The sequence below is a fragment of the Vipera ursinii genome, assembly GCF_947247035.1.
Source record: "Vipera ursinii genome assembly, chromosome: 2".
NCBI lineage: Eukaryota > Metazoa > Chordata > Lepidosauria > Squamata > Viperidae > Vipera > Vipera ursinii.
The window spans coordinates 148,822,424-148,846,583 of NC_139513.1; the positions used below are offsets into that span (position 1 = coordinate 148,822,424).

Consider the following 24,160-nt stretch of genomic DNA (forward strand, 5'->3'; position numbering starts at 1 on the left):
TGAGCCATCCTGGTTCAGGAATTCTGGGAGTTGGAGGTCCACAAGTCATAAAAGAGCCAGGGTTGCCTACCCGTCCTAGAACATGAAGACAAAAAAAAAAAAAAAGCTAAACGAAATTTGGTACAAAATTTGCTGGTCTAGTGTCGGAAGAAATAGCAATGAAGAAATAATCCTGCCTTGCTACGCCCACTACTGCAGGTCTGCAAATGGACTTTAATGTGTTCACTGTTTTTATATTTTATTGGTTAAGATTTCAAGTCAATGAGGAAGATGAAACTACAGTATTGGATGTTGTTGTTTTTATCAACCCTGGTCTCTCCTGTTAAGTGGATAAGAATATCCTCATTTGAACAATTGTACCTCTTGTTTGATGGGATGGACTCTCCAATTTAAAAGAAACAATTTAGAGATCTCATCACACAAACCCTCCTCTATAGGTATATCCCATGTAATTATAGACCAAATAATCAACTTCTGCAGAAGATTATTTCTAACTCCAGATGCACAGATGTTGCTTACTCCAGTTTTGGCTAGGGCTGTGGCATGTTTCGGTAATGGCATTTAACCGGAATTAGATAGGAAACACTGTTGTGCATGGGTCTGGTCTATCTTGGCTATTGGAAAACATGTTTGTATAAATGTAAAGATGATACATATACATAGATTTAATTTACCAGCTCAACTGTTGCACCAGAATCCAGGGCTTGTTTGCAGTTATACATTCCCTATACAATAAAACTACAGGCCAACTAGTTAGGAATATATTACTGCCTGAGCTCAACTGAATGACAAGTCAGAGACCTGAGTTTTGACTAATAAAGACAGTTCAGAGTGTTTGCTTTTTTGATGTTTTTCCACATAAATGAGGGCCAATCTTCACATATGGCAGTGGCTCCCAAACTTTTCTATACCCCGCACTCCTAGAATGCTTCCGATATATTCTCACCCCCCTTACAAAAGTTTGAAATAACAGCAACGAATGATGCATATACACTATAATTTTGAAAACCCAAGTTTTTGCACCCCCTGCAATAGTCTTGCACCCCTGGTTGGGAACCCGACATATGGGGAAAACCAGCATTTACAACAAGTATAAGTGGCCATTAGCCTTCTAACATCCCTTCGTGTTTTGCCAAGAAAATATCTTCTCTCATGTTACCTGGGCCACTATCAGGCAGCTCCATGCACATGCCGTTTAATGAAGGCCATTGCTCCTTATTTTTAATACTGGTTCAAGAGGCAAAATTGCTTCATGAGCTGCAAGCTTGCATTTCTATATCATTTTAGGGAAGCTAATTCATAAGATCATACATATACCGGTAAAGTAAAATAACTAGGATTTCACACTGTAGAGAAAATGTTGCTGAAAAAATCCATTAGTTGGTACCTCTGATTTGCTATCATAGAAGCTTGTCTATTCTTAAGAAACACATTCTAACATCTTATTGGAAGAGATGTTAACAAGTCACAAAAAGTAGTCAACTTTTATCAAAAATGTTTATTGAATAGTTTTATTAAATAATGATTTAAATATTATTGTTATTCATAACAATAGATTACAGTACAGCTACCTAGTAGCAACGTAACTTTCTTTGAAAGGTTTATGGTACATCAAGCTGAAGAGACCTGCAAGACAAATAGCAATAATAAATTTTAAGATCAGACATAACGGTAGGGAGGGGGTGCAGTTTTGAAAAATCCGTGTTTCTTAATAGTTATGTTAACTTTCACCACTATGTTAAATAACTACAGGTAGTCCTTGGCTTACATGTTTGTTTAGTGCCTGGTCAAAGTTACAACGGCACTGAAAATATAACTTATGACCATTCTTCAGATGACCTTTGCAGCATCCCCATGATCATGTGATCAAAATTCAGATGCTAAGTAACTAGTCCATATTAATGACCGTTGCGGTGTCCCAAGGACATGCGATCACGTTTTGCAATGTTCTCACAAAGTCAATGGGGGAGTGTCAGATTTACTTAACAAATCTGTGGCAAGAAAGGTCGTAAAATGGGGGAAACTCACTTAACAAATGTCTCACTTAATAACAGAAATCTTGGGCTCAATTAGTCTAAAAAAGACTACCAGTAAACATTAAAAGTTCACCTATCATCTGCCTCTCAAATTAAATTACACCACAAACTCATTTACTGTATGTTAGCGTATTTCATTTGCTTTGGTAAACCTATTCCCACAATTTAGCATTGTTTTTACCTTTAAAAAGTAAAGGGAAATCCGAACGACAGTCCATCTGTCAGGAAGAAAGGCATTTTACCACGGACAGCTCCTCTTTTTCCTATAAAAAGGGAAGAAAAATTAAATACTGCCCAACTTTATTGAGTCCCTATTCATACTTTAATATAAGCATTCCCACCCCCATAAATTCCTCTGCCTTTATAGCAGCACAGCCAGTGCACTGTGTTATGCTAAAATTGTTTTAAGTCAACAAGGCCACGCAAAGAGGGATGAAAAGGCATTGCTTTTATTAAAAGTACATGTCATTTAACGATGTTGCCAGGCCTGTGACAGTAAAATATTAATTAGTAACGTTCAGTCCATCTACTGCTTGCATATTACAGCACTGGGTGAATTAAAAAAGATAGCTAGACTGGCATTTACAAGGTAAACTCAATCTTGGAGAAAGTTTAGTAGGGTAACAAAACTGTATAGGACGTAAGTAAAATCTGTTCTTACCTACCAGTACAGTAATATAACCTTTCCTTCCTTCTGCTAGTCCTAAGAGGATTAGGATCCTTACTCTCGTCTGACTCCTTCCGATGGTCACTGAGTACTCCCTTCTAGTCAGCAGAAGCCTGCACCTGGCTTATCTGTCCACTTGACTCAAAACACGTGTCTACTCTCAGCTGTAGTAGCGTCTGATCTGGAAGCCATTCGGAGCTACGCTTGCTAGCCGTTCCTAGTAGCTCAAACATCTGCATGCCTCCCGGTTTTGTAATGCTACTTAGTTTTCGGGTCCTGGTGTGCTCTCCTTTGTTGTGGTTATGCTACCATGCCAAAAACGAGTTATTATTTCGTGAATCCTGAGGTCTTGTCAGGATCCACCTGCTACTGCAAACTCAGCCACGAAAAAACCCATCAGGACTATTAATTTTCATTCTAAATTAAACCAGTCACCAATCAGAAGTTTTATATATAAATACACTTGTACACACACCATATACAAGCACCATTGCACCACAAACATATTTAAGCACACATTTGTCTTGTTTCGTAAGACACTAAGAAATGCTACAGGCGTGTTCAAATCTGACAGATTAATTGACCAAAGTATAATGCAAATTCCATGACATATCTATACCCTCCAATTTTTAAGTACATTTCTACTTCCATCTTGTGGAACAGAAACATACTACCAAGCAATGTTCAATGGAACCAGAAAATAGGAGCCAGTGTACCCATTTTGTATGGTAAGTTGCATTAAGTGGGAAAATATATGAAATGTATTTTATAGAATGGAAACCATTTCTGGAATTTCAAAGCGCAACTGAACTTTAACAGATATGAGAATCTTTTTGGCTCCCTCACAAGAATGAAGCAATTTGGGGGTAATTAGGTTTACTTTTAAATGCCTCAAACTAGTAGCACTTTTAATACAAGATTAGCTTAATAGTGCCGTTAATAAGATTCACATTCTTTTCCCCATGTTGGAACTTCTCATTACAAAATCTAGTCTACTTTTGAGAAGAGAGCACAAAGTTTAATTTAGACTAATGGATTTTTATAAAACTTTTGCCTAACAGATATAAATTATATGAACTAGCTTATATAATCTCGTAACCTTCCCTCGCTACCATTAGTTGGAATACTTTTATCCATTTTTATTTATTAAATTTGTTTGCTGCCCATCTACAAACAAGCAAGGCGACTCTTAACTATTTTAGCAAATGTTAACATTTGAGATATTTATGCGTTCAGCTAGCAGTGGATGAAAAGTCATGTATTTTGCTAGTCTCTTCAGTGTAAAATGTTTCCTATTTTTATTATATAAATGAGACTGCAATTGAGCCACAACAATCTGGTATCAACATTCCAGTTATTGGAAATTCCACAGATTTTGACAGCTGATTCTTTTGCTGTCAAGCCCAAGAAATTGCAATTTCTATAGTACAGATAAAATGTTTATATTTATTTGGGGCAACTCAGATCCAGCTGGATAACTGCCTAGAGATGTCATAAGCATAGCAGGCTCTAGTAGTGACTTATTGCCAAATGTCTCATTTCAAGCTGTTGAGCTGCTATGCCTATATGCTGATGTGGCCAATCTTTTTATTTGCCTTAATTCAGCATATAAAATCTCCTGCCTCAGTCACTCTTTAAACTCAACCAGAAAAAGGGAAGGCATGAGCTGAAAAAGCAAACAGGAAAGAACAATTGTCAAGCTACCAAGATGATGTCCTTATTCAAATAAGGAAAACATTTTGGAAGTGGTTCTTCATTGAGGAAATCTCTTGTGATTTGTTTTTCATGAAGTTCAACAAGATATAAAATCAATATATTTGGCTTTGAATATAAAAAATACCTTGGCATTCCGAGAATCATTCTCTGCTATTTGACTCTTCACTAATCTTTTTCATGTAGTGAAAATCAGTGTACATTAGCTTATAGTAAACTAACTTTACACAGCACATTTAAAAAAAGACACATTTATTCAGCGTCATGATCAGTCTATTACAGTTCGCAGTCAACAGCATGGGTGTGGAAAAAGAAAATCTACATAAAAACCCTGGTTGGAATGCTTTGCACTTTCCACAGAACACAAAAACTAAAATATCCTGTTATACAGTTAGTCACAAATACAGTCCTGATGTTTGCAAACAAGCGCTTGTCTAACACATGTCTTCATGAGGCAGTTCTACCCTGCCACAACTCTGTTTGGCTGAGTTCACAACTGTGGTAACCTGTAGCTTCCCTGTCACTTCTCTGGCTCTCCTCTCCTGCTAAGCTTTGTTTCCTGTTGAATAATATGGAATAAAGTTGTTAATCTAAACATATTGAGACTCAAGGCTATAATCCAATATCAAGTTTGTTCCCCCGATTGCCAATCCATTTATTAGCTTTAACATCTGCATTTTATTCCAAATATGCTTAAACTACAATAACTTGCTCAGCCACATTATGAGTTACTGTTACAATTCATTTAGTACTGCATTTATCCATGAGCACATGGAGGAAGTCTTACCTAGGAATTAAAACCGCCTTCCACCACCATAGCTACTGCCACTACCAGAGCCCCCATAGCCACCTAAAATGAAAAAATAAGTTATCTTAAACGGGAATAGGTTAAAAAAAAAGGAAACTGTTCAGAAAGAATGGAACCCTACACTCTTTATAAAGAGAAAGAATGAAGTGTGATGGTTGACGTCAGTTTTTCATGTCTATCATTCAAGAATTCAACTAGAAATTAACACGATCCATTTTCTCCCTAATTAATTAGATCATACACTTACCACCACTTCCACCATAAGGGCCAGAGCTCCTCCCTCCAAAGCTTCCTCCTTTCATGGGCCCAAAACTTGAAGACTGGTTGTTGTAACTGCCAAAATCATTGTAGCTTCCTCCACCTCCAAAGTTGCTTCCTGAACAGAATAAAAATCATCCGCAAATTTATAAAACCCCAAATATTTCACTTATGAAATTCCTTCATATCTTTATTTTCCCAAATACACTGAGCATGTTTAAATGAAGGTGCATGCTAAGCCTAATAGACTAGACTGCAAAAATTCATACTGCAACTAGATGGCAGCATATATTTGGGTTGTGTATTTTTGCTATTCTCTAGACCAGGGGTTCCCAACTGGGGGTGCTCGCACCTCCTGGGAGTGAGAGATGATATTCCAGGGGGTGCAAAAACGTGGGTTTTCAAAATTATAGTGTACATGCATATTTCATTGCCATTATTTTGAACTTTGTAAGGGGTGCGAAAATATATCAGAAGAGTCCTAGGGGTGTGGGGTATAGAAAAGGTTGGGAACCACTGCTCTAGACATTTTAGGCTGGGCACGTCAAAACTTTCCTAACTTGACTCTGCTGGTACATTATCCCCCCCCCACAACTAATCAAATGAGAAACAATTCTCTCTCCTCCCCATCTAGGCCACCCTGAACAGCAGCACTCAGCAGTCTTGAGATTGAGCCTAAAGTACAGGTCTCGGCCTCGATTTCAGCCCTAGTGCTACTGTCACTCAAAAAGGCCAATTTGTGTTGCTCTATAAGGAGCACAACCCTTGGGGAATGGTGCAATTGCCTCATGGCCCAGTTCTCACAGGGCCTCTAGAAGTTGTGCAAGAGGGCCATGTTCTCCCAGTTCCTGGAGCCTCTGTAAATTGCACAAGAACCGTGTGTGCGCGCTTACTGCTGAAGAAAAAAAACTTTTTTTTAGGTGGCTATGAGGTCTCTGGTAGTCCTGAAGAACCCAGGCCATTCTTATGCAGCATCTGCAAATCAAGGAAGAATGGGGCATGCTTTTGAGAATAGTTTAAGGTGCTGGTAAATGCTGGCATGTCACCCAAAACATCAAGGCATGTCAACTTTGATGCACCTCACTGATTTGCTATTATTGGTCTAGACATATTTGCTCTGGCAGTTTATTCCCTATCATATTACCTTATCAGTACAGCAAAAACAACAATCTTAGGTGCTCAAGATCAAATTGAAATTTACCCCCACTGCCACCACCAAAGCCGCCCCCTCCGTTGTTGTATCCATCATAGCTTCCACTGCCACCATAACCCCGGCTTCCTCCAGAATATCCAGGGCCACTGCCTCCATAACCTACAAAGCAAATAAGATCCTGAATCGCAGAACACTGCCAATCATAAAAATAGATGTATATTTTAACAAATCTCTATTTAAAATGAAGACTACTTTGCCGATTTTATGTATGCCTTACTAAAGATACATACCCTAAAATTAAATCAATATGTAGCTATACAGCAGCTTATGAAAAAGGCAACTTTCAAAAGCTATGTGAACTTACCATCATTGCCAAACCCATTATAGCCATCTCCGCTGCCCCCGTATCCTCCGCCGCCTCCTCCTCCACCACCACCACCACTACCACCACTGCGGCTGCCAAACCCACCTGAGGGGGAAAAAAAAATTGCAGCGTATTGATCTCATTTGATTTATGGTGAACTTGTGATAAGTCATCAACACACATAATTTGGCATTTGTATAAAAAAAAGTATACAGAAAAGATCCAAAGGACTGCTCAATCCCAGAAAGAAACCCATTAATCTTAATAAGACGCAACAATGTATTCCTTGATGTCCTTACTGTGATTAAAATCTTAAAATGAATTTTACATCTTCAAAAGCCTTACCACGGCCTCCAAAGTTGCTACCACGGTTGAAATTGTCACCACTGCCAAATCCACCTCCACGCCCACTGCCAAAACTTCCAGAGCTGCTGCGACCTATGAACAACAATATATTAATTTAATTTCTTTTTTTAACTTTTGTATCATTGTATTTTATCGTTGTTAGCCGCCCTGAGTCCTTCAGGAGATAGGGCGGCATATAAGTCCCAATAATAAATATAGCATTCCTGGAAAATATCACGACAGTTGTATCTGTAGTGCACACCTACTACACTGCATACTTACCTCGCTGACTGGAAGAGGCACTGGCCATTTCCTGTTTTGACAAAGCCTTTCGGACTTCACAATTATGCCCATTTACAGTATGGTATTTCTGAACTAGAGATGAAAAGATAAAATGGTATCAAAATCTTTGTAGAAGCCTCATATAGAGGAAATAGAACAAGTTAAAGCTTAGCTGAAAGAATGACATAAGATACTTACTGACAATCTTGTCCACAGAGTCATGGTCATCAAAAGTAACAAAGGCAAATCCCCTTTTTTTGCCACTGCCACGATCGGTCATTATCTCTATAACTTCAATTTTGCCATACTGTTCAAAGTAATCCCTCAAATGGTGTTCCTCTGTATCTTCCTTAATCCCCCCAACGAAGATTTTCTTCACTGTCAAATGTGCTCCAGGTCTCTGGGAATCCTGAGGCAGGACAAAAAACATTTAACAATATATTATTTGTGGCTGCTTGGTGATTATCCAAACCACCAAATAACACATGATGTATTTAAAAGACAAATTTAAAATTTCAAGCCTATAAATTGCAAATTTAAAAATACTAGAACTCTAAATTTACAGAGCAGCTTTCTCTAAGCTGGCACCACAGAAAAACAATTCATTTAAATCTCAGCCAACATATTGGTAGGAGGAGCAATTAATACTAAACTGTTTTCCTCCCAAACGCAATTCATGATTTTTTTTAAAAAAGAACCTAAGAAAACTTACATGCACAGATCATAGCAAAAAACAAAATAAAAATTTAAATTAAAAGCCAATAAAATTTACAAATAAATTTAAACCAAAGATGCCTAATGCAGGAGTAAACTGTTAAGCCAACCATATTATCAATGTTCTGAGTAGGATTCATGACTGCAATGTTTTGGGCTTCCAGCATTTCTGCTAAGAATTTGAACCTGTTGACTATGCATGCAACAGTGATTCTTACCTCTCTAGATACTGCTCTCTTTGGTTCAACAACTCTACCATCAACCTTGTGTGGTCTGGCATTCATGGCAGCATCAACCTCTTCCACTGTTGAGTAAGTGACAAATCCAAACCCCCTGGAGCGCTTAGTATTGGGATCTCTCATTACCTAAGAAATAACATACATTTTTGCTCTAAAATACACAAGTGTAAGTAATGTACCTGGTGCAAAAACTGTTTAATTTAGAACAGGGGTGTCAAACTCGCCACGTCATGTGACGTATTGCAACTTTTTCCCAATTGCCGGAGCTGGGGTGAGCGTGGTTTTGGCATGACACATCCAGCCCATGGGCCGGCAGTTTGACACCACTGGATTTAAAAAAACCGAATTACCCCATTTTATTGGAAATAGTGATATACTAAAGGCAACATTAGTAGTTAATGCAGTATTTGGGATATTTTTTCCTGACTATTCTATACTTCCTGTACCTTAATTCAGGCACAGATATTTATTAAAATTGTTTTGCCCCCCATTTTGACATAAGGTGACATATACTTACCACACAATCTGTAAGTGTGCCCCATTGCTCAAAATGATTGCGAAGGCTCTCATCTGTTGTCTCAAAACTCAGGCCACCAATAAACAGTTTTCGCAGCTGTTCAGGTTCCTTGGGGGACTGAAACAGAAAAGTAGGCAACAGTAGGAAGGATATGATCACAGCTTATAATGGTGGGGGGCCATAATGAAAATAAGCATGATTTATTCAGCATATAAGAATACCAGGCACCATCAGCGAGAACCAGTAAAAAGTACAAGATTAGGTTTGCAGAAATTAGCTATTTAAGAAATAGGAAGTCCTTTTAGCACATGCAATATACCTGTTGTGAATACCAGAACCAAGCTCATAAAACCTTTTTCACATGAAAAACTATTTTTGGCTCATGTGACCTTTTTCCTGTTAGGTTTTTATCTAACAACTACAGAACCTAAGTACTGACAGTCCTTGACAGACAATCAAATTTGTGATACTAAGTAAAACAGTTAAGTGAATTTTTTCCCCCATTTTAAAAACTTTCTTGCCACAATTATTAAGTGAATCACTGCAGTTAAGTTAGTCACAAAATGTGATCACATGACCTAAGGACACTGCAATCTTCATCAGTCCATACCAGTTACCAAGCAACCTAATTTTGATCATATGACAATGCGGATGCTGCGATGGTTGTAAGTGTGGAAACCTGGTTATAAGTCACCTTTTTTAGTGGTTTGTTGTAACTTCAGTCACTACATAAATGGTTGTAAATCGAGGACTGCCTGTACTTTAGAGATCGCTCAGAAAATGTACTTATTTTTTTGTCCATTCTTATGTCATAAAATGCAAACTTTCACCCTACATCAATTAACTGCTTTTAAACAGAACCCCAAGACAGTAGATAGAACATCAACATTAACGTTAAACTCCAGTGCAATTAAGGTATTTAAAGCATTTACTTGGCTGCTTCTGCATTGTTACGCACTATTTAGGAACAGAGCCACTAGTTCTGATATGCTTCGAAAAAGGAGAAATACAACAGGCCATCTATGTAAGGATATTCAGCAATATGCTTATTAGGCCTGCGGAAAGTATCGCTGTCTTAATAAATTTACCATTTTCGCAAATTATGTGTATTTTCGTGTTTCCGGCAAAGTAGTTGTTATCTCATACTTAGAAGTAAACACACCATTTAAGGGGGAGAGGGTGGAAAGGCGAGATTACGCTAATTTTGCAGAACGGCAACCTCGTAGCAACCCTCAAAATTTATGACAATAAAACACATACAATGGCTGATGGAACAGACTTTCTCAGCCAATGTTAAGTGCTTTCCAAATTTTAATATATTTTAACTGGCGCTTCCTCGGGCACATGTCTTGCTTCTGAACGGGCAGGCCTTCTCTTCTCACCCTCATAAAAATCATCTGAAGGAAAGGGGAGAAGGAGTGCTACCGGGCCGTCTCTTTCCATTTGCACAGAGAAGTTGGAGCAGAGACAGGGTGAAAATTAAAGGCCGAGAAACCCGCTAGCAGAGACAAAGCCAGCGAGCACGTGGCCTTCGCATCTTCCCATCCCCCCACCCACACGCAAGCTCCGAACTGCTCCGTAGAAGCGCGCAGGCGCGCGCTTCTAGAGCTTTGCGCACCGCCCGGCGCAAGCGCAGCCATTACGAGCGCAGGAGAGAACAGCTGTGAACGCCACGCACTGGAAAAGATGGCGCCTGAGCGAGCAGCACGACGCGCATGCGCAGTTTGGAAGACACGGGGGAGGGGGGGAAGAGAAGTAAGCCCAACCGGAGAAAAAGGAAAGACCTACTAACAAAGGAGAATCAGAAAGCGGACAAGCGGCGGGAAAAGACAAGCGCAAAATTAAAACAATGCGTTTCAGTAGCGGGAATGTGGAGAGAAACGATATTTGTAACACTTACTGCGTTAGGCGACAGATCGCACCCATATTCAGACGATCCCTAAAGGCAAAGGAAACATAATTCCACAAAAACAAGCCACTGGTTTAGAGTCGTAAAAATAAAAATAAAAATGCCCTCTACAGGCTCTTACCTCAGATTTGGACATCTTGGCAGTAGCAAGGCCGCCCTTCTTTACGAACGACGCTGCCTCTCGCTGCACCCGATACCAAAAGGGGCAGAGTCACCAGTGCGTCGTCGCCTTCGCTATTCAACACCCACCCTACCCATTCTCATTGGATAGCTGTGTAGCTTTTGTCGATGCCTATTGGTCAATAGGCAAATAGTCTGCCTCCTAGTGGATGAATACATAGAGTTACGCCTGTTTCCTCGTCATTGCCCCACCTTCTTCCTTTCTATTGGTTGGATTTCTGTCACTCTTTTCATTTGGTGAATTTTCCCGCCCTCTACTCCTAAAGCTCCAGCTGCAAGGCAACACCCTTCTCCTTCACATTGTTTCCTTCTCATTGGAGCATTCGGACCGTAAGTTCTTCTGATTGGCTTCTACGACCGGCCATCTTTATAGAGATTGGTCCATCTTCTCTTCATTCATTATTATAGAGGCGGGAATTAAGTTCGTTTTCTAAACGGGTTTAGGTCGGTGGTTAGAACTATATCCATCCCTGTGGTGGTGAAGGTACATGCCAGGGTAGAAGGGGAAAAAAGATCGTTTTATATATAAAACTTGCTTCCAGGCAGGCGTACACGGTGAGGCGTACTGTACCTATGCGCATGCGTCTTGAAATATATCAGCCGAAGGGAGGAACGGTGGTTGAGGAAGATAGTAAGGAGGTGCGCGCGCCTCACGCCAGCGCGGTGAAGCTGGGAAGGGGGCGGAGGGGCTAGCGCGTGCGCACTGGAAAGCTGTTTTGGCGGGCGTTGCGCAGAAGCGGTGGCCGTGAGGGGGTACAAACCAGGGAGGGGGAAGTTGGTTTCCTACCGAGCCGTTACTTTCCCCAGGTGAGCGACCACGGGAAACAGTCTTGGCGGGTAGCGCGTTACCGAGAGCCAGTGATTCTTCGGGAGGGGGTGTGGTTTCGGTGTGATTGGGAGCCTGATTGACTGAGCAGTGAGCCACCGTTGGGAGGAGGGCGGGGCCTGCATCCTGGGCGGAGTCCTGAAAAGTGAGTGACAGCCGAATGAGGGAAAGCTTGAGGCAGTTAACAGCGTCTGAGCGTTAAGATCCGGTGTGTGAAGTAACAGGCATTTTAACCAACGGGGGTGCTGCGTTTGTCTTCGGGAGGGTTGGCCCGTTGCTGTTGGATTGATGGGCAGTCTGGCCAATGAACGGCTACCCGGCTACAAGGAGCCGTCCTTGAGGTGTGGGGGGGGGGGAATCTAGGAGTAAAAAGCTTTCCCGCCATGACCCCACCCTCTCAGGAGAGAGGCGCTCATTTTGCCTGAAAGTGGGAGTCGTTTTCTATAAAAGTGGTGGCCGGGTATCTGCACCTTCACTTAAGCGTTTTATATATTATTACCCACGGAGAATTTTACAACAATTTTACAACAATAAAAAAATAACCGTATCTAGTTAACTCGATGACCTGGTCTTGGCCTGAGAAGCCCAGTAATTGCATGATGCGAACTACTTTATATACATTCTAGACTCTAGAGCATTATTATTTACTGTGGTAAACGTTTGTACTTATATAAATGCCTGTTTTTCTTTTACTATTTTGGTTGGTTTATCTGGCTTTACTTTAAAAAATTGAACTGAAAGGCGGATTGTTAATTTTTGTCCAGTCTGGCAGCGTTTATGAGAGATCTCACATTAAATCCTAAGAAATGAGTGTGTAGAGAATTTTCTGGTATTATAAATCTTTGAGAACGTAAAGGTATACATATATATTATCTATAATCTTAACATAGCCATATGCAGGCATTTTTTTTAGTTGAAAGGAACTTTTGTGGAACTATAAGCATATGGATGTTTCATTGACTTAAAATATGAAAGCATTGTTTTCATGCAACTAAGTTTCTTTCCCTTAGTGTTCATGCCTGGATTGTTTTACAGTAAGCTAGGAGTATATACAGTAATTATATACTACTGTACTAGTTAGTTGTGCATAGCTATTGTGCATAATGGCAATAAAGTGAGGGGAATAATGGTTAAAAAATCATGCAGTTTTCTGTATACACACACACACATGCATACACACACACATTATCTCAATAAATATTGATGAAAAATTAACCAGCAAATGACATTCAAAAAATTCTCTAGAAGTCAGTAATCTGATTCCTTTGTGAAATCTCATGTTTCAATATTTCTTTGTCTACAATATTACTATTATAAAAATAAAATTTTTGTTTCAATGTAATTTTTATTTCTATCAACTATTTTTCATGCACATTAAAATAAGGATAAATAGATTAATATAGATAAATTGGTAATTTATTTTTGTTTTCTTTTTTAATGTAACTTTGATCTAGTTTATATTGTCTTTAGCATGCTATGCTGCCTGACCACTTTCTGAACAAATAGATTTGCTTAAATATTAAGCTAGCTTAAATATGAAATATTTGGAACCAGCTGCCCGTGGAGCTGAGGACTGCCCCCGACCTCCGTTGTTCATTCCGCCGGGACCTGAAGACCTGGCTCTTCGAGCTCTGTGGCCCAGGCTGAGGATTAATCTTATTTTAACTGGGGTTTTATTTATACAGGGACAAATTTAATTTTTTTAAACTTGTTTTTAACTTTTGTATTTTGGTTTTTAATTACCCTGTAAACCGCCCTGAGTCCTTCGGGAAAGGGCGGTATATAAATGTAATAAAATAAAATTAAATAAAATAAAATGTATTCCTGATTTGCTATTATAATAAACCCTTTTCGTATACAAAAAGTAAATATATTTAAATACTTTAAATGACTGAAGTGCAGTGACTACCAATATTTTTATTTAAAATACAGTGATTGTCAAAACAATGAGCATTTTAGAACTTTTTTGTTTTCAACCACCCTACTTTTTTTTTTGCTTTAAAGTTGAATTAGATCTCTTACCTTTTACTTTTTGGATAAAGCAAACTCTATTGGTTGTTAGCGAAGGACCCACACAGGCCAAGCCATTTGGGGCTTGGTCCCTCCCAGCTCAAGCCTGAGTAAGGTAAAGGAGTGCACTAACTCCCCTGCTTGCCCCATTGCAGCTCAGGGACTTCTTGACATCTTGACATCTTGCAGCCTGCAAGAAGCCTCTGAACCACAGTGTAAAGCCCAGATCCAACCTGGCCCACCAGTGCAGTGCAAAGGAGCTTCTTGGTATGCTACAGCTCTGGGGCTATAAGAGGGTCCTGAGCCACAGCACAAAGTCCAGCCCTAGCATGGTTCAAAGTCACAGTTGCCCCAATTGTCCTCATCACCTTTCACTCCAAGGCCCCTGTTCTCCTATCACCCTGACCCTTTGCAAGGCAGCTTCTGGCCACGGCCATCTTCTCCAGTTTTTGCAAAGAAACCACTGCACAATGTGAGGAAGAGAGCTGCATGCAGCCAGCAGCTCTCTCACAAAGGGTCAGGCCAGATATACCTTATAAGCAGTGGGAGCAAAAAGATGGTGAATGTCAGTTGGGACAGCAGCATGCAGGGTGGCAGGGGATCAAAAGGACATGGATGGGGGAGTTGAAGCTCCCTTTTGGTCATGTGAGCAAGATGCCAAGTGCCTTAACTTTGATCATGTGACCACAGAGGTACTGCAAGCGCTGTAACTTCAGAGACCGATCATAAATCCTTTTGTTCAGTGCCATGGGAACTTTGAACAGTTTTACTAAAGTCAGATGAAGCCAGTTATGTTCAAAATTCATAAATGAATAGTATATAAGTAAGTTTTCCTAACTTACAGCATAGAGAACTATTTTTATTCCCTTCAATGATTTGATGCTTCAGTTAGGCTATAGGGGTTCCTTGTTAATAAAAAGATAAGATTATAAAGCAGTATGAAACCTCGCTGAGCTATAAAACAAAATCAGGCAGGCAGAGACCATTATGGAGTGATTTCATTTGCTGTCAAAGTAAATGTAGACTGTTTATTAATGTATACTCTAAAAGCAAACCCATGTATTGTTAAAGTGGAACAAGAACCATGTATACAAGTGGTTTGAAAATAGGTTTCGTCAGACAATTGGTGATAGCATAGGTTACTGCAATTGCTATAAAATAATTGTAGATGTTAGTAACAACTAAAAATTTAGATCATATTTTGACACTAATTTTAAGAGTTCATTTTGATGTTCAACATTTTGTTTTAAATTTAGACATCAGTAAGGCAGGTGTCCCAAAAAGGACTTATTTGTAATGAAAAACAGTTTAAAGATGTGTTTTTAAGAAAGTATATTTAATTAAAAATAGATGATTCGGGAGCAGTAGATGGTAATTCTTGTCTGGGCTTAAGCTAAGCAAAGCTTGTTGGACTTGGTTGATACTTAACTGAGGTATTTGGGAATATCATAGATATCAGAAGAAGGCAATAGGAAACCAAGAAAACTACATGGACATATCCATGAAATCACTGGGAGCCAGCCTTGTCTCAAAGGAGGCTTTGCTTTTTACAAATAGTTTTGGACAACTGAGTAATATGTTCTTTAATGATAATAAAGTGTATTATGGATGGATTCTAATTAAATATTGCCACAAAGTTTCTATTATAAAATAGAAACTGTACTTCCTTTCCTCAACAGATCTTTGTGAATGCCTTTAAAATCTGCTCTAGATTTGTCCTGGGCAAGGAGAGTGAGAAATGGTTTTATAGAAAAGGCATATGTATTGGATCCTGCCCAATATACTTAAAGTGAATACATATTAGGCTTCAATCACATAGTATGATTTTAGTATTTACATTTTTGTGTTGATTGATGTTGTACGTATTATTAGTTTTGCTCTAAAGGCCTCATTCATCTGATAAAATAGCAACTAATTTAATATTAAACAAACATTGGCCTCTACCTCAGAAGATATCTCAGCAGTGATTAGAAATGATTTTGAAGGAGGATGAATATTCACATCAGTGTTGCTAAGGGTGGTGCTGATAGTTTAGTATATTAATATGACCATGGATGTTGAAAATGGTAGTTTCTCTTAATTATACTATGGGCTGACAGCTAAAATGAGATTGGGAGTGCTCACCAAACTATTTGAAGAAATGGGGACATTTCAGCAATGAATATCAAAAGTCAACTGATATGGACATTTCATTTGGACATCATAGAAACTGACAAGCAACTAACAAAATGGTGGCTATATGTTGCCATCTCTTTAATTCTCCAGATTTCAGTGGCTTGTAGCTATATTTGCAACTAATATTAAAATGATTTTAAATTCAAGCAATGTTTTTAATTGTCTGAATAAACTGAAATGTTGAATTTTATACATCAATCATACTTAAAACCACAAATGAACTTATATATGACTCATTTTATAAAGTCATGGTGATTTTACTTACAAAAAACAATGTTGCTTCCCCTCCCCCCGAATTCCCTTTTATTTTTTTGCAGGCCCCCTTCCACTCCTTCCGGTTGCTTCAAAATTACCAGAAGTGCTACCTGTAGTGACAGCCGAGTATCAGGAGTAGAAAAATAAAATTAATTGTATGGAGCCAACTGAATTTTTGTACCTGTTGAAGCATCTAAGAGCCACAAGTACACTAATCTCTTGTTAGAAATCAGCATTGTGAGATGGGTAAAGGCTGCTTAAACAAACTTTGATCAAAGTGGATAGGGAGCAAAATACTATACTATGGTAAAACCAGTAGATTTCTCCTGTATTCTTCATCATGTAAGAGATGTTTCTATTATATTTTTCTTTACCTTGTCAGATGAATACACTACTAGGACAATGCAGGGCTGCATCCAGACTTTCAATATCCCATTTCTACCTTTCTCCCCATCAGAAAATTGTGCTACTGAAAATTCAATAGCAAAATGACTGAGACTTGACTATTTTTCAGTTTTTTAAAATTGAGGGAATGACCTAGCAGAGTATTCCCACTCCCTTTCCATTTGCATCATTAAAACAGCTTGGATTCCAAAGTTGGCTCCGTGCGTTCTGATGATGCCAATACAGATCGTCCTTCCGTATGACCACAGTTGGGACTGAAATCTTGATTGTTGAGCGAAGCGGTCACTAGGTGAGATGTCATGTGCCCTCTTCAACAACCACAATCCTGGCACTAACAGTTGTATTTGTTGAGTGAGAATCACAGGTTAAGTGGACAGAGTCTCAGGTAAGGGATACTTCAGAGTGAGGGAGGTGGTGCAGGCTGTGCGTGAGTTGAGGGATGCTGCAGTGCAACACAAAGCGTTAGCTGCCTTTGAAAACCTCAGCAAAACCAGCCTGGCCCAACAGCATGTGTGAAGTTGTCATGTCCCCAGAAGCCTCAGGTGCACACCCAGCCCAGAATGCTTGCAACTGTTAGGTTGCCACAACTCCTGCCACTCCCTATCTCCCTCCCTATCTGTGCCTGATCTGCCACTCTACACATGCAATAGGGAGAGCTGGGGTGAAGTAGAGGCCAGATGCCATTGCCCCCAGGCTTCTGCTTCAACCCCAGAACTGCCACTGCCAGAGAATGCCACTTTAAGCCCTACACTGTACTTCACAGCATCTACTTTGGTCCATTTTTATGTTTTTCTCCTGCTTCTAGCCTATGTGAAGCAGCTGTTGAACATGCCAGGCCTTCTTATTAAGGTGGTCTCATGCTATTTGCTAAGCCAACGTCCCGTTCTCATAGTGTTTTGGAATGATTTGGGGAATGAGCACAATGAGATATCCCATTCTAACGATCCTTTAGAAACCTCATTCCCCAGATAGTGTAGCTTAGGGAACGAGGCTTCCAAAGGCTGCAAGGATGGGACACCAGCCTGGAGAATGACATGAGATGGTCTCAGTAAGAAGGCCTGGCATGACCAATAGCTGCCTTGTGTAGACAAGGTGTGCCTCTTAGCAACGGGAGAAAAACATTGAAGGTAAGAGGTGTGGCGGATCTAGTGGAAGACAAAGTGACGGGGGGGGGGCAATTGAGGCTTAGTGGCAGTGGAGACACTTGGGCTGAAGTAGAGGCCTATAGGTGGCAGTTGGCTGAGACTGCTGACGACCCTTGTTCTCTACGTTAGTCCCAGTCCCAGCATTGCCACTGTCAAGTGCTACTATGCAGGGTTGCCAAAAGGGCATAGAATTGGGAAGATAGGCAGGTGAAGGAATTGAAGTGCCTTGTGGTTGTAAGTGCAGATGGGCTTCCGAGTGCCCATATTTTGATTGTGACCATGGGGGCGTCGCAATGACTAATTTCAGGCAGGGATTTTAGTTTCCTTTTTTTAGTACCATCATAATTTCAAACAGTTGAACAAATGGCCGTAAGTTGAGGACTGTGTGCATATTGCCTGGTGGCTTCCTGTTGCCTTTGGAAATTTGGAAGAATGAAATGTGGCCCATGAACCTTCAAACATTGTTTTCAAAACTGTCCGGCCCTGCATTTAATTTTGCATATTACTTAATGAAAACTAGTAAGAATGATAGCAATGAATTAAATTAATTTTTAAAACAGTCCTCAAATCCCTGAAGTAGTTTATTACATCTGTTTACCCTATTTTTAAATTACTAGTTGCTGAAAACAAAGGTGTGTTTCTGCAGTGATGATCCCTCAAGATGAAAATATTTTGAGAAAAACAATTTAGAGTTTCATCGTATTAAATTTAACATTGCAGCCCAGCAAACAGCCATCAAACAGTAGAAAAAAGATGGAAAATCTTCCAGTTGCCTGATATTTGTATTAACTAAAAGCACGTTTGTATAAAATATTGAATGGTTTGGGAAACGTTGGAAAGCTGGGCATTGCCCTTTGTGTCTAATATTTATAGCATGAATACTGTATCAACATAAATTGTAAATTTCCTTTATGTCAGTATTAATAAAACCTAGTAGCCACAATACAATTGTTAATCTTCCTAAAATGTGGTCATACATCATACATTGTTGACTTTGCTGAGAACCTGAGGTAAAAGGGTAAGGGTGTATGTGAAAATAACTTTACTAATGTTTTTGCAGTTCTCCAAAATAAAGACCAGTGTAGGTTTTCATGGTTTGGGCTTGAACTATGGCTTATTTCAGATTTAATGAAAGTTGTCTGATCCTGGCAAGAAATACTGTTAAATAAAGCTAACATTTGAAGATCTGCTTTGAGAGTTCTCTTCAAAACTGTATGTTTGTTTTTGAACTATATAGACATATATTAAAATTATTTGCAATCCAAGAATATTTTAAACATTCTGAAAAAATAACTCTTTGGGATTTTGGTAAAATTAACACTTATTGAAAGCCAAAATGTCATATATTGAAGGCCAGATAGACTGAAGATATGAATATTCATGTCAGGAAAGCTTGGCTTATTGTTTCAGAAACTCAGGGCTACATATATAGAAATTACCCATATTTACAGAATAACAAGAGTTGTAAAGTACCTTGGAGGTCTTCTAGTCCAAACCCCTTCTTAACAGGAGACCCTCTACCATTTTAGACAAATGGTTGTCCAGTTCCTTCTTAAAAGCCTCCAGTGTTGGAGCACCTACCACTTCTAAAGGCAAAAGCTTTAGAAAACCATGCTGTCAGGAAATTTCTCCTTATTTCTAGGTTGCTTCTCTCATTGTTCAATTTTCATCCACTGTTTGTTTTGCCTTCTGGTGCTTTGGAAAATAGGTTGACCCTTTCTTCTTTGTGGCAACCCCTCCATGTCACCACTAGTTCCTCTTTTCACTAGACTAGAAATACCCAATTCCTGCAACCGTTCTTCATATGTTTTAGCCTTCAGCCCCCAATCATCTTTGTTGCTCTTTGCAATTTTTCCAAAGTCTCAATATTATTTTTTATATTGTGACCAAAATTGGATGCAATATTCCAAGTGTGGTCTTACCAAGGCATTATAAATGATGGTATCACTTTTCATGATCTTGATTCTGTCCCTCTGTTAATGCAGCCTAGGATTGCATTGCCTTTTTTGGCCGCTGCAGTACATTGTTGGCTCATATTTAAGTGATTATCCTGCGAGACTCCCAAGATCCCAGTTACTGCTGGTGAGTCAAGTTTCATCTAATTTGTTTTTTCTTTCCTAAGTGTAAAACCTAAGTGTTTTCTACATTGAATTTAATTTTGTTAGATAGGGCCCAGGGTTCAAGTCTATAGAGATCCATCTGGATTTTGAGGGTGTTGGCTATACCAGCTAGTTTGGTGTCATCTGCAAATTTGATGAATTTTCTTTCTATTCCATCATCTAGATTTTTTATGAAGATATGCAAGAGTACTGGGCCTGAAACAGAACCTTGGAGCTCCCCTACTGCTTCCTTTTATGTAGATGTAGTTTCATTAACAACTACACATTGAGTGCGATTTTCAACCAGTTAAGAAGCCATCTGGTGGTGATGCTGTCTATCTCTCATTTTTCTAACTTACTAAGAAGTAGGTTGTGGTCTTATTGAAATTTAGCTATACTATGTCCACAGCATTTTGCTGGTCCACTAGTTTAGTCACTTTGTCAAAGAATGAAATAAGATTTGTTTGGCATGATCTGTTTTTGACAAACCCATATTGGCTTTTGGTTATAACTTCTTTAGTTTCTAGGTGCTTGCAAATCTGTTGCTTGATCATCTTTTCCAGGATCTTCCCAGGTATTGATGTCAGGTTAATTGGTCCGTAGTTTCCTGGATCATTTTTCCCCTTTTTTTTGAAAATGGGGACCACATCAGTTATTTTCCAGTCCTCTGGTAATTCCCCAGTGCTCCAGGATCTTTGAAAGATATGTTAAATGTTTCTGAGATAACATCTGCCAGCTCCTTCAGAACTCTGGGATGCAATCCATCAGGTCCTGAACTCATCTAGAACAGAGAGGTGTTCTCTTACCATTCTCTTGCTTATTTTAATTTTTATTTCTAGACTGTCTTTTACTACATTTTTGGTAGGTTGGGCTATATTTTCTGGTGCAAAGAATGAGTTGAGCAGCTCTTCTTTTTCTCTACTGCCTGTTACTTCTTAGTTATCATCTCCCATTAGTGACCAATTGTTTCCTCTTTCCCCCCCATTTTTTATATGTTGAAACTTTTTATTTTTTTGTTATTTATTGCACGTTTTACTTCATTCTGAGCCTTAACTTTCCTGACTTCATCTTTGCAAATTCGAACTATTTGCTGGTAGTTATGTGTCCCTCTTTCCATTTTTTGTACTTATCTTTCAGTTTGTTAGAGAATTATTTGTGTAAGTTTTTTCTGTGCAAGTTACTGGTTTCTTCTTGAATATTTTTATTTTTCTTCTTCAGTGATACTGTGGTGGACTAGGCTTTTATAATTATATTCTTTAGTATTTCCCATGCTTCTTGGGTTGTTTTCCCCTTTATGATTCTCATCCATGGTATCCTTCCCAAGCTCTCTCTAAGTTTGTTGAAATTAGCTCTTTTAAAGTCTAGGACAGGGGTTCCCAATCCCCAGGATACGGCCGATTATGGGGCCATGGCCTATTTGCAACCAGTCCGCGCAAGCTTGGGCCAGCATGCAGATGCGTAGGTCGACTGCTCGCATGAGCTGCCCAGCTGCTTGCACGAGTTGAGTTGCATGCACCAGCCCACCACTCATGCAGCCTGATTCCCCTCACCCCTGCCCAGCTGGGCTGCAAAGGTTGGGAACTACTGATCTAGGACTCTGGTTTGATTGTGTTCTATTGCTTATGTCTGCTTTATATTGAATTTTAATATGACATGGTCACTCTTCCCCCAAGGTTATTTAGAACAAATAGGTGGAAGGGGGCATGTTGGTCCTTTATGCAGGTGAAACTGGTCAGTTTTCAGGATTGTCGTCATGCTGTGTTTTGATGTGCTTAGTGTTATAGGAGAAAGATCATTCCTTCATCAGGAGGGAGAAATAACTTTGTGAAACCAATTCTTACATTAACATGCGTATGCATTTAAAAAGTATTGTGCTATTCATATTAGAACAAGTTTGTTAGATTTTATATTTATGGCTCTAGTGAGCGGTATTTTTCTGACATTTTTCTCAGTTCTCTAAATTGCATAACTTGATTCATTTTATAAAGCCAACAAGACTATTAGAAAGCTTTCTATTTGTGTTTTCATTTTTGGAACCAAATTTTTGGTTGCCATTCAAATAACACTGTGTTTGCAACACTGGGCACATTTTAAGATATTGTGGCACAATTACTCAAACTAAAATGTCAAGGGTGACACTTCAGAAAACTTACAAGGTTCAATAACCTCTAGTGCGGTTTGTTTCTCCCGTCATCAACCATTATATTTTTTGCAGCTTTTAAATTGTTGTAAAGAAAAATTGCTTTGTATTATAATGGATGGTTAAGAATCTGCCAAGGGTACTCTTGCATGATGAAACCTCAAAGCTATTTTGATTTTAGGCTTTATAACTTGAACATAATTTGTATGACAAATGCATTGGAGTGACAATACAGAATTATATGACACATCTGAAGAGGCATTGCCATGCCTTTAATCAACTTTTGGTAGATAATTAAATTTCAGCCACTTTTAAAATTTACTGAATATACTTGAGATTTCTATGGGCTTTGTCTGATAAGGCTATGCTTTGGAATTTATTTGTAGAACAGACCCAAAAAAGAAATGTACACAGATTACTTTTTCCTTTGAACTTTATAATTAAAAATGGAAACTAGCTGCCAGAACAGAATCCGGTGTATCCATCAGGTTCATTTTATAAGAGGATTATTAGCTTAGTGCAGCTACCACTTAAATTCATATTTAAGTGGTAGCTGCAGGTAACCAGGAATTGCACATAATTGAACGCATTGGGTAGAATGGGGGTTAATTCTAGGAGAGGACATTTTTATAATTTATTTTAACCACTTGTTTTTTAAAAAAAGATAATTTGCATAGTTTCAGGTACTCTTATTTATAGTTGCAACAATCATGTAATGTAAGTTAGATATAGTTTAAGATTATGAACTATGAGAACATTTCAGAAACTTTATCCTACTGCTTTTACTTGCTTTGCAACTCTTGATAATCCACTTCACCAAGCCTGGAAAGCCCAGATTCTCTCCTAGTGTTTGACTTTTGTTCAGTGATAATGATCCACTTAGTTGCTTAATGAACACAATGGGAAGAGCTGGCAGTCATTGAGCAAAACAGCCTCATATGTCTTCCTTAACTGCTTTTCTCAATGATGGAAGTTCCAGGCCCAATTGTGGTCAGAGGGGAGGACTACCTATATGCAAGTAGAAGAGCATCAATTCATCTCATTAAGATCTCCTCTAAACGCCCACTATAGGTAATCCTCAAAAATACTGGCAATTGCTTGGCGTATAATAAAAAGAAAGAACACTGAAAGCTAATAATCCCTTCCCATGTCTCTGTGTGTTTTTGCTTATATAGTGGCATTATTAAATCCACATACAGCAAAACGTGTGTCCTGACTTTAGGTATCACGACTCTGAATACCCAAGAGGACTTAGTTCGTCTAAATAAAATAAGTTTAAACAAATTCTAAAAGCAATAATTTTTATATGGAATTTAAAAATTTAATGATGTCATATAATTTTTTCAAGAGACTTCTTAGGTCAGACTTGAGTTCTTGAATGGCTTCTAAACATTGAAGAACAGCTACTAAGGCATTGATCAGTCACAAATCATTTTTCTATAGAGCAGAACAGTGAGCAAACATTTCAAGTGCAATTAATTGAGATGTTTTGAAAGGGCTATCAGCAGTTCAAAAATACTTCTGCTTGAATTGGGTTACTCTAATAATAATAGTGTACAAGACGTAGCAGCTAAAACCATCCCAAAGAAAAAGCAAGGAAGCAAAATGGCTGTCTGAGGAAGCTTTGCAAATAGCTGAGGAAAGGAGGGAAGCGAAAGGCAAGGGAGGAAAAGAAGATATGCTCAATTGAATGCAGAATTCCAGAGAATAGCTAGAAGAGATAAGAATGCCTTCTTAAATGAAAAGTGCAAAGAAATAGAAGAAAACAATAGAATAGGGAGGACCAGAGATCTCTTCAAGAAAATTGGAAAGATGAAGGGAACGTTTCATGCAAAAATGGCATGATAAAGGAGCAAAATGGCAGGGACCTAACAGAGGCAGAAGAGATTAAGAAGAGGTGGCAAAATTACACAGAAGAAC

The 24,160-nt window shown here is 38.9% G+C and overlaps 2 protein-coding genes and 1 long non-coding RNA gene across 10 annotated transcripts in view; 1 reads left to right on the forward strand and 2 right to left on the reverse strand.

The window, feature by feature from the left end:
- The window catches only part of LOC310635778, a 306,456-nt gene that overhangs the window by 202,433 nt on the left and 79,863 nt on the right, over positions 1 to 24,160 (reverse strand). The window lies entirely within an intron of this gene.
- Positions 1,484 to 11,342, reverse strand: HNRNPA1 (heterogeneous nuclear ribonucleoprotein A1). 8 transcript variants are annotated; one of them, XM_083355025.1, is made up of 14 exons: positions 11,127 to 11,342; positions 10,997 to 11,035; positions 9,097 to 9,213; positions 8,559 to 8,705; positions 7,825 to 8,035; positions 7,627 to 7,719; positions 7,345 to 7,437; positions 7,000 to 7,104; positions 6,684 to 6,794; positions 5,472 to 5,600; positions 5,204 to 5,266; positions 2,702 to 4,975; positions 2,218 to 2,299; positions 1,484 to 1,626 (listed from the first exon to the last, which is right to left on the reverse strand). In XM_083355025.1, exons 1-11 carry the CDS (start codon positions 11,139 to 11,141, stop codon positions 5,211 to 5,213), a joined length of 1,116 nt encoding a protein of 371 aa, XP_083211151.1. In that variant the 5' UTR covers positions 11,142 to 11,342; the 3' UTR covers positions 1,484 to 1,626; positions 2,218 to 2,299; positions 2,702 to 4,975; positions 5,204 to 5,210. The 8 variants fall into 8 exon arrangements, with proteins under 8 accessions (XP_083211151.1, XP_083211150.1, XP_083211152.1 ...); XM_083355024.1 differs by having other exon boundaries at positions 2,698 to 4,975; XM_083355026.1 differs by lacking the exon at positions 2,702 to 4,975.
- CBX5 (chromobox 5) overlaps positions 11,889 to 24,160 on the forward strand; it is a 46,031-nt gene continuing 33,759 nt past the window's right edge. The window contains exon 1 of the mRNA XM_083353047.1: positions 11,889 to 11,992. The gene's annotated coding sequence lies outside the window, so the exon portion shown is untranslated. The remainder of the gene's footprint in view (positions 11,993 to 24,160) is intronic.

Excerpts from the sequence above, each read along its gene's own strand:
- HNRNPA1 (XM_083355026.1), bottom strand. Across the intron at positions 9,214-10,996 it reads GCGATCTGTCGCCTAACGCA|TCCCCCAAGGAACCTGAACA; the intron begins GTAAGTGTTACA and ends TTTCTGTTTCAG. Across the intron at positions 7,720-7,824 it reads CTCTGTGGACAAGATTGTCA|TTCAGAAATACCATACTGTA; the intron begins GTAAGTATCTTA and ends TTTCATCTCTAG.